A 10,333-nucleotide genomic window follows, 5' to 3' on the forward strand; every position below is an offset into this window, starting at 1 on the left:
ACGGGGAAACAATTGCAACCTGGAGGGTTAACTTGATACCCTGCAGGAGGCGGCTCCTGGCCTGCCGGGGGAGGGAGGGGAGAGTCCAGCGGTGATTCGCTGGCCGCTCCAGGCCAGGCAAAGCCCCCGGAAGGGACCCTGTCCCTGGCAGATGTTTCGGCCCCAATGGGAGTGGCAGGTGCTCAGGATCTGGACACCTGCGGTGGGGGTGCGGAGGGATTTCAAATCCCAGGGTCTCTTGTCTTCTGATTTATTTCCATCGATCAAACCTTGAGACTGCAACGTCCTGCGCGCAGGGACTGCGCGTTCCCAGCACCCTGGCGGGGCTCAGAGGGGAACTAACAGCGGGTCACCTCCTGAGGTCTGGCCGTGAGTCAACGGGAGGCTTGGCCGAGTAAGGACTGAGCTATTAAAACCACCGGACGGACCCCCCCAGCCCCGCCCCCCCCCCCCCGATTTAACCCGCTATCAATGGAGTTGTTTAGAAATGGCCGGAGTGCAAGCTGGGATAAACTCATAACGCTGCCCACATTGCGCACTGGTTGGGCAGCTTCCATGGAAGATCTGCAAGGATTTTGCAAGCGGGAATTAATGGGACCCCACAGCATGGATGTGGGGCTGTCTCTTATCCACTCCTTTAGAGAAGTGGAGGCCCAGAGAAATGAAGCATTGGGCCCACACTCACACAGCTGGGCCAGGACCAGAAGCCAGGAGTCTTGATTCACATCCCCCTTGTTCTAACCACTAGGCGAGACTTTCTCGCACCGCTGGGGGTAGATGCCAGGAGTCCTGATGTCCAGCCTCTGCTCTAACCACTAGGCACCGCTCCCCTCCCAGAGCTGGGAAAGAACGCAGGAGTCCTGCCCCAGCCTCTGCTCCAACCACTGCACCCCACTGCCTCCCCAAACCAGCTGGAGCAAAAGGACGCGCCAGCTTGGCACTCTCCTCATTAAAAAGTGAACATGTAGCTTTTTATTGCATCACAGAGCCCACAGGTCCTGCTGATTCCCCCGCCGATAAATCAAAGAAAGAGCCTCTCATTAGCTCCGGCCGCGCCAGGGCGGCGCTCCGCCCCCAGGATCCCGGAGCTGCCCCTCGGAACCCGCCTGGGTGCCCGGGGAGGGGGGCGGGGGGTCAAAGACAGGCCTGAGCCTCTGGACCTCAGCAGGGCACCCTGTCTCCCTTCTTCTTGTCTCCCTTTTGATCTCACTTGCAGAAAGCCCAGGCAGGAGGCGACTCACAACAGCGTCACTAAATCATCTAGTCTCACTGCTGTTCCCGGGAGATTTTTTTTTTGATGGATTAAATTAAGCGCTTCCATTTCCGTCCACCACCTGATCGCTGCATTATAAATCCAAACAGCTGATCAGAGTCTTCAGAAATTCAGGACCTTCCACAGCGGCTGCGGCAGAGGCTGGGAGCTGTCCAGTGCTGACAAGGAACAACGGCCGGCCCCGAGCAGAACAATAAGCATTGCAGCGCACGGCGCAGGAGCGGGAGCCGGGAACCGAAGCTTGGAGCCGCTCCCGAGCGCCGGGAGCTGTCCAGTGCTGAACTTGCGGGCGATGTCTGAGGAGCCAGCTCCGGGCTGGTGACCCCTGGACCTCAGGGTGGGCTTTTGCACCGCGCTGGAGGGCGACAGGACGGGCCTGGGCAGCCGGCCGCCTCCTCTGCTGCACAAAAGCCGCTGGATCTGGGGCTGGAACAAGGGCCGATCGCAGCAGGCGGACTGGGCAGCTCAGCAGCGGGGTTCGGGGCTGGGGGCTGCACCGCTGAGCCAGCAAAACCACCCAGCAAGCCACAAAGCCATAGCGCCGGAAGCCTTTTTCTAACGGGCGTTTTTGTAAAGATTTTTTGCTGGGATCCGTTTCTCTTCCCTCTCCCCCCAATAGCTGACCCAGCGGCAACCGGCCAGCTGCCGCGCTCCTCCGCCTCGGCCGCGGCTAGAAACCATGCCAAGATCCTTCCTGGTCAAAAAGGTCAAACTCGATGATTTTTCTTCGGCGGATCTAGAGAGCTCGTACGGCCGATCCCGAACAGACTTCAGCTCGCGGCTCCATGACAAGGGTAAAGAGCCGAGCCGGGCCGGGCCGGGCCGGGGCTGGGCGATGTGACACCCCTGCCCGGGCTGGCTAGGGAGCGGGGCGGTCGGGGCCTGCGCTGGGGCTGCGTTGCGGTTTGAGCTGCACTCGGGGCCGCATTCCTCTGGGCCGCCCGCCTCCTTCCCTGGAATGTAGCCCGCGATGAGCCATATTGAGCAGGGCTCTGCCTCTCCGAGGCTGTTGACTCTGCACATTTTAATACAACCCAATGGCTCTGGTCCTTCCTTCCCTGGCACTAAAATTAGCCCTGGAGAACGAGAAGGTACCGAAGGGGTGCAGGGGTAGGGGGAAAATCCCAGCTGGGGGCGGGGGAGAGGGGTCGGAATTCACCGCTGCAGAAATGGTTTTGTTTGGAAGGCCCTTTTGTCTGCCACTAGCCAAGTTCAAGGACAACTGTTAGCAGCCTCCAGGCGCCCCCGGGCCGCGGGCTGCCCCCCTGGCTGGCGCCGGTCCGTTACTCGTGCCCGAGGTGGATAAAGCTCTGGGCGGAAAGTTCCTTTCGGACTGACCCGGCTCAGAGAGGCTGCCCCAAGCCCGGGCGCTGCTTTCCAGGGGCGATGCTCACTTCGCTGGCTCCTGGCTTGTGCTGACTGCAGCATGTCTGCAGCGTGTTGCATAACGGGAGGGAACTGGCTGAAGGGGGTTGGGGGGAAGGAGAGGTCATGCCCCGGGCCTCCCTCTCTAGGCTCAGCCGCAGACCTGACCTTGAGTGTTCCCCGGAGAGGAAGGTGTCACCTCTGTGGGGCTTTCCGGGGGGCGGGGGAGGGGCACATCGCAGTCGTGTCCTCGCGTTGCATTCAGAGGAATCTTAATGAGCGCTCGGAGTTGCGGTCCCCAATTAGCAGGAGCCGGAGCAGCGCTCGGCTGCCGCATCTCCCCAGCCTCCCCCCCCGCACTCCGCCTATCTGTGCCCAGCAGCCGGCCAAGCGAGCGGGAATCTCGGGGAATGATGAAGAGGGTGGCTGGCGGGGGAGGTTCATCAAACGCCAGGGCCATTAGCATGACAGTGGCGAGCCGGCTCCTGGTTCATCGCCCCGCACTTCATCCCGGAGCCGGCTCCCCTGCCGCGGGCAAGCTGAGGGGGGCCCCTCGCGGGGCGGCTCGTTGCATCTATTCACCGGGGCGCGCCCCAGCTTCCCTCCCCGGCCCACCCCCGATGTAACGAGCCTCTCCGTGTCCCCCTCCCCCGCAGGGTACATCAGTGACTACATCACCCCCGCGGTCTATGAAGGCGAAAGCGAAAGCGCCATCAAGGTGCCCTCGCCGGAGCCGATCTACCCGGGGGCGCACGGGGACTATGGCGCGGCGGACTCGGACCAGCCCGACAGCCCGCACTCGGAGATCGCGGCCGGCTACATCAACGGCGACGCGGCGGTGAGCGAGGGCTACGCGGTGGACGCCTTCTTCATCACGGACGGGCGGTCGCGGCGCAAGGCGGTGAGCGGGGCGCGCAGCCTGCAGCGGCACCGGTGCAGCGAGTGCGGGAAGACCTACGCCACCTCCTCCAACCTCAGCCGGCACAAGCAGACGCACCGCAGCCTGGACAGCAAGATGGCCAAGAAGTGCCCGACCTGCGGCAAGGTCTACGTGTCCATGCCGGCCATGGCCATGCACCTGCTCACCCACGACCTCAAGCACAAGTGCGACATCTGCGGCAAGGCCTTCAGCCGGCCCTGGCTGCTGCAGGGCCACATGCGCTCGCACACGGGCGAGAAGCCCTTCGGCTGCGCGCACTGCGGCAAGGCCTTCGCCGACCGCTCCAACCTGCGCGCCCACATGCAGACCCACTCCGCCTTCAAGCATTTCAAGTGCAAGCGCTGCAGCAAGACCTTCGCCCTCAAGTCCTATCTCAACAAGCACTACGAGTCGGCCTGCTTCAAGGGGGCCGTCCCGCCGCTCAGCCCCAGCGAGCCGTGACCGGGACGTCCCCTGGCGGGGCCCCCTCCCCCCTCTCCGAAATCCCCTCCCCCCGTCCCTGGCGGGGCCCCCTCCCCCCTCCGAGAGCCCCCCTCCGGTCCCTGGCGGGCCCCCCCCTCCGAGAGCCCCTCCCCCCTGGCGGGGCCCCCTCCCCCTCCGATAGCCCCTCCCCCTCCCGTCCCTGGCGGGGCCCCCTTCCCCCTCTCCGAGCACTCCCCGGGAGTCCCTCTCCTCCTTCCCTCCCGTCCCTGCGGGCCCCCTCCAAGAGCCCCCCTCCCGTCCCTGAGGGGGCCCCCTCCCCCTCCCGTCCCTGGCGGGGCCCCCTCCCCCTGCGAGAGACCCTCCTGTCCCTGGCGGGGCCCCCTCCGAGAGCCCCCCCCTTTCCTGGCAGGGCCCCTCCCCTCCAAGAAACCCTCCCCCCTTGGCGGGGTCCTCTCCCCCTCCGAGAGCCCCTCCCCCTCCCGTCCCTGGCGGGGCCCCCTCCCTCCCTCCGAGCACTCTCCGGGAGCCCCTCCCCTCTCCAGTCCCTGGCGGGGTCGTCCTCCTACTTTCTGGGAGCCCCTCCCCACCTCTCCAATCCTTCTTGGGGTCCCCCCTTCCCACCTCTCCAAGCACTCCGGGGTGCCCCTCTCCAATTCGTCCCTACCCCCCCTCCAAACCCTCCTCGGAGTCCCCCCATCTCTCCGCCCCCGAACTCCAGTACAGAGCACAGCAACCGAGATCCCGCGCTCCTCCCCTGGGAACTGACTCCGCTCTCCGGCTGCTCCTCGCACGGACCTTTGGGACTGACTCTGCCTGCCGGGCCCAGCCGCAAGGGCGTCCGGTGTTGCTCCATCGGCCTGGCTTTCCGCAGGGCCAACCTTCCTGAAGCGAAGGAAACAACCAACCGCAAATGAAACTCGTGCTCCGCAGCCAGCGAGCGCAACGCGTCGCCTTCCAAGGGAACAATCCGGAACAATCCCTGGGCGCGAGGCTCTACGGGACCTTTCAGTTGAGTTATTTTCAACGGGTTTTTTTAAGTGTCTATTTCTATTTTCGTACGTGTCTGGGTTGGGGTGTTCTGTTTATTTCGCAGATTTTTTACTCTCTCGAGATACACACTCGGGGCCCCCCTACTGATTCCTGTGTTTCTTTGGGGCAGCTCCTCAGTGGATTTATTTTGCGTTCAGAACTGAGTTGCTCGGTTGTTTACTTCCAACCTCCTCTCCGTTGGTTGCCAATATCTCCTTGCTATGCCAAAGTCTGCGTCACTTTTTTGAAGAAAAAAAGAAAGAACGAACCGATTTTTCGTTGCCACCTTTCTAACACTTTGAATTTTTGCATGCAAAAAACTCTTTCAATCTATGCCAATTTTCTGATCACTGGGTTGAGTTCCTTGGTTATTTCTTTATTTGCCAAACTTTAGCTAGTATGTTTGAGGGCAATATGTCTCCTTAGGAGTCCGAGACTGAACTTATAGAGCAATAATTAACGTAATGCATGTTATTTTTAAGACAAATAGTATTACTGAGAAATCAGGTACATTTTAATCCAATATTCTTAATAGCAACCAATATCAGGGACTATGCCAATGTAGTGTAATAGACTATACGACGATTCTTCCTTCTCTTCTGATGTATGCACTGCCTGCCTTTGACTTCATTGTAGTTTTAGGATTATAGGCTTGTGGTGCTAACCAGGCGAACTGCAAGCAGTTTAGTTACATTTTTCTAGCAAATCTTGAAGGAACATCCACCTTGGCTTTAAGGATTTAAAAAAAAAAGATTTCAAGCATCTGGAGAAAAATATAGATATACTTGGACAAGCTGTTCAAAATTTCTACACGCACACAGACAGACACACACTCACACAGACAGACCGACACACACACACACGCACACAGACAGACCGACACACACACAGACACACACACACTCACACAGACAGACACACACTCACACAGACAGACCGACACACACACAGACACACACACACACTCACACAGACCGACACACACACACACTCACACAGACACACACACAGACAGACACAGACACACACACGCACACAGACAGACCGACACACACACAGACACACACACACTCACACAGACAGACACACACACACACACGCACACATACAGAGCGCCCACAAAGAACTAAACATCCCCTTGGCAGGAAAACATGCCATCACCTTATTTTGTAAAAGCCATGTGGATGCTCCTAATCTTTTTACCTATACAGCACTTCCTCTTTTAGTCTTTCCATTTTATGACTAACTTAAAGCAGCACAAAATAAAAATAAAACTTTCTAGGATTCAGGTAGAAGGAACTTGTATTAGATAGACCTCTGTTTTTGTACTTAAAAAGGGAACTGTATATTGCAAGAATGCCTTGTAAATACCATTGGGAAATTTACATGATTTTTACAAGCTGTAAAGAATCTAAACCTGTTTCTGGAGACTTTTCCCCGGGAATTTTTTGAGCCAGTATTTGAATGATGTCCCAGTAAGCACAATGGCACCAGGCCTCTTGGCGCATTCACAATAAAAAGAAAACAAAATAAAATGGACTCTGGAGAGAGGGTTTTTTGTTTGTAGCTTTGTTTTTAAAGCCCAGCGACTCACAGCAGCGCCCCAGCTGGGAGCTAGACCCCCCCCACAGCAGCTGCTGGGGGGGGCAGTTTCGGGGTGAGGGTCACTGGGTGAGCCCCTCCTCTGTGCTCAGCAGCCTGAGGCTGGGCCTGGCTCTGCCCTGGCCCGGGGGCTGCGTGCGGGGGAGGGGCTGGGCCGTTCCCCGCGCTCCGAGCACCCCTGGCCGCGGCTAGCGGGACACGGCGAAGCCGGAGCCAGGCCCTTCAGGGTCCCGGGGAGGCTGCAACATGGCCCAGCCCAGGCACCCCCCTCCCGGCCCGGCTCCGGGGCCCGGCCGGCGAGGTACAAAGTGCCCGGGCTCCATCTTAGCGAGCCCCGGGACACAAAGGCAATTCCCGGAGAGCAGCCGCTGCCTGCCCCCCGCCCCCGGCCATGCGGGCGCCGGGGCCGGCTCAGGGCTCTGGAGCGCCTGGCGCTGGAGTCCAGCCCAGGCCGAAGCCGATTTGTCCCGGGACGGCCGCGGTCCAGGGAGCCGGAGCACAAAAGGGCCGGCGCGACCCTGAGCCTCCCCCGCCCCTGCCCACAAAGCCCCGGAATTGTTCTGCGCGAACAAAGGCCGCGGCGCTCCAGGGCCGGACCCGGCGGGGGACCGGGAGCGCGGGAGCCTGGGACCGGCTTGGAAAGGACAAAGCCCCCCACCCTGGAGCCGCCCGCGTGGACCCGGCCGGGGGGCGGCCTCCTGCAGCCAGCCGGCTCCGGGGGATCGGAGCCCCCGGGGGCTCCCCCTGGCCCCCGCCGCTCCGCTTCGGCTCAACAGGTCGCGCTACCTGTTTGCAACGCGCCGAGCTCCGGATCGCCCCGGGCGGGGCCGGGGGACCCCGTTACTCAGGGGGCAGTGGGGGCGGGGCGTGCACGGGCGGATGTGGGGAGGAAACAGCTCCCAGAGCCTCCTGGCAAAGTACCGGCTTGTCCGGCCAACCGGCCTCGTTGGAGTGAGCGGGCGGGAAGCTGCGTGGGGGGGATGGGGGAGCAGTGGGGGGAGGTCTCTGTGTATGAGAGGAGCTGTGGGGGGAGATCTGTGTGGGGTGGGAGTGGGGGAGATGGGGCGGGAGGTCTGTGGGGAGGCGGTGGGGGGAGGTCTGTGTGTGTATGGGGTGGGGGGCTGGGGGAGATGGCTGTGTTTGGGGTATGCAGGGAGGTGTGGGAGCGGGGGGAGGTATGTAGGGGGAGGTCTGTGTGTGTATGGGGTGGGGGAGCTGTCAGGGAGGTCTGCTTATGAGGGGAGTTGTGGGGGGAGGTCTGTGTGGGGTGGGAGTGGGGAGATGTGGAGGGAGCTCTGTGGCGAGGTCTGTGTGTGTATGGGGGGGAAGTCTGTGGGGGGAGGGTGGGTGTGTAAAAGTCAATGGAAATAGCACCAAATTAATTCCAACAAGTGTGTGGGGGAGGGGCTGGTCTGTGCCCCTCGCGGGCTCCGCCTGGCTGGGCGGGGCTACCGCGGTTCTCATGAATATTTTATTTCAAAATAGCGGGTCAAATGGTTTGCGAGCGGCGCAGCGCAGTGAAGGAGCCGGGGACTCCCCGCCCCTGTTCCGCCCCTCCCCCGCCTCTCTCCGGACCCCCAGTCCGCCCGGGGCCGGCGCTCTCCGCCCAGCCCCGCACCCCCGGCAGTGAGCGAACATGCGCCGAGGGCGCAGGCTGCCCGCCAAGCTGGGCTACCGGAGGGGGGCAGGAGTCGGGCCGAATCGGCCCCGCGCTGCCCGGCTCGGAGATGGCAGCTCCCATGTCCTCCGGGAGACCCCCGAGCTAGGGGCTCTGGCCGAGCTCCGGCCCCTTGGGCTGCGCTCCTGCACAGGGAGCGATGGGCAGAACCGGGCCCAGCCTCCAGCGCCCCCTGCCCCGTCCGGTCCGGTCCAGAACAGCTCCCGGCGGAGCTCGGCGCGCCGTGCTGCGGGGCTGGGCTCTTCCCGCCGGCTGGGGAAGCGACTGGCCCGCGGGCCGGGGCCGGGGCCCCCTTGTGCGCCTGGGTGCTCGGGCGGGGGGCAGTGAGGCCGGAAGGGAGCTCCGGGGGGCTCGGCTCCCTTCTAACCTCCTGTCCCTGGCCCCGCGGCCTGCCCCGAGCCGGGCCCAGCGCAGCGCAGCGCTCCCGGCAGGCGCAGGCTGCGCGCTCGGAGCTGGGCTGGGGAGGGGTCAGCGCAGCCTGGGTGGGACCTGCGGGCTCCCGCCGGTTGTTCCTTGCCGTAGCTGGAGAGGGAGGGGAGCCAGGCCGCCCCCTTAGCTCCGCGCTCTGGAGACCCAGCCACAGGCAGATGCAACAGGAGGGGAGCTGCCTTTGTGTTGGGCTGGGCTGGTCCCAGTCCCACGTGCGGGGAGGGCCCTGTGAAGGCGGAGAGCAAGAGGGACCGCCCCTCCGAGAGGGAAGGGGAGACAAGGGGGAGGGGATGCTGGGAATGAAGGTGGCAAAGGGAAGGGGGAGGGGAGTGAGAAGAATCAGGAAGGGGATGATTGGAGGGGTGCAGGTTGGGGGGTTAAGGGGATTGTGGGGGGGTGGAGTGGTTCAGGGAGGAATGAAAGGGGAGCAGCATGGGGGGAGTAGGGGGCAATTATGGGGATGGGGGAGCAGGGGGCAGTTAGGGGGATGGAGGGGAGCAGGGTGAGGTTTAGCAGGGGTACAGGGTGGGGGATGGAGAGGCACAGGGTGGCGTTTTGGAGGGGATCAGTAACAGCTCTGCCCTGTGGTATTGCCCCCAGCAGCACAGCGCCCCCTAGCACTGTGCTGACGCACACCTTCCCTCCTCCCCCAGCCTGCTCTGGATTCCAGTCAAAGGTTGAGCAACAGGGCTTAATTTGTAATGAAAGAGGTGCCGGGGCTCTGAACCGCCAGACCCAGAAATGCTGGGGCTCTGAACTGCCAGGCCCAGAGGTGTTGGGGCTCTGAACTGCCAGGCCCAGAGGCGCCGGGACTAGGAACTGCCGAGCCCAGACATGCCGGGCTTGGAACTGCCAGGCCCAGAGGTGCCGGGGCTCTGAACTGCCGAGCCCAGAGGTGCTGGGGCTCTGAACTGCCAGGCCTGGAGCTGCCAGGCTCTGAACTGCCAGGCCCGGAGGCACAAATTAAGCCCTGCTAGGCTACTTCAGCAGCAGACCATTGCCCGGGGTGGGATTGGGGGGAACTATCGCACGCAGCACTATGGCTGGGAGATGAGATGGTCCCACTAGCCCCCGCTGCTCCCTGCTGTCCTGTTCCCCTGACTTTGTAACCAGAAGCCTGATGTTCTCTCTGCAGCCACCTGTGGCTGGCCTAGGTCAGCTGTTGTGGCCTCTGTCAGCACTGGTCCGTCTCCAGCCTCCATTAGTATCCAGGCAGCAGCCCAAGGCCTGCAGATCTGCCTGAAGAACTTCCATGGCCTAGCTGGGGCGGCTGTGCCAAAACGGTGCATGGAGGCAGAAGGGAAGGCAGAGAGGGAGGCAGCCCTTGGCTTGGTATCGAGGGCACACACTCACACAGACAGACCGACACACACACACACGCACACAGACAGACCGACACACACACAGACACACACACACTCACACAGACAGACACACACTCACACAGACAGACCGACACACACACAGACACACACACACACTCACACAGACCGACACACACACACACACACACTCACACAGACACACACACAGACAGACACAGACACACACACGCACACAGACAGACCGACACACACACAGACACACACACACT

The 10,333-nt window shown here is 62.1% G+C and overlaps 1 protein-coding gene across 1 annotated transcript; it reads left to right on the forward strand.

Annotated features, from left to right (window-relative positions):
• The first annotated feature begins 1,398 nt into the window (after nucleotides 1–1,398).
• On the forward strand, nucleotides 1,399–4,064 carry SCRT1 (scratch family transcriptional repressor 1). The gene is made up of 2 exons (XM_050939459.1): nucleotides 1,399–2,067; nucleotides 3,295–4,064. Exons 1-2 carry the CDS (start codon nucleotides 1,953–1,955, stop codon nucleotides 4,017–4,019), a joined length of 840 nt encoding a protein of 279 aa, XP_050795416.1. The 5' UTR covers nucleotides 1,399–1,952; the 3' UTR covers nucleotides 4,020–4,064.
• The last annotated feature ends 6,269 nt before the right edge of the window (nucleotides 4,065–10,333 follow it).

This window comes from Gopherus flavomarginatus, chromosome 2, assembly GCF_025201925.1.
Source record: "Gopherus flavomarginatus isolate rGopFla2 chromosome 2, rGopFla2.mat.asm, whole genome shotgun sequence".
Lineage (NCBI taxonomy): Eukaryota > Metazoa > Chordata > Testudines > Testudinidae > Gopherus > Gopherus flavomarginatus.

Bases quoted from the DNA above. Each gene is read 5' to 3' on its own strand.
- SCRT1 (XM_050939459.1), top strand. From the start codon at position 1,953: ATGCCAAGATCCTTCCTGGTCAAAAAGGTCAAACTCGATGATTTTTCT. The intron at 2,068-3,294 runs GTAAAGAGCCGA...CCTCCCCCGCAG, and splicing joins CTCGCGGCTCCATGACAAGG to GGTACATCAGTGACTACATC.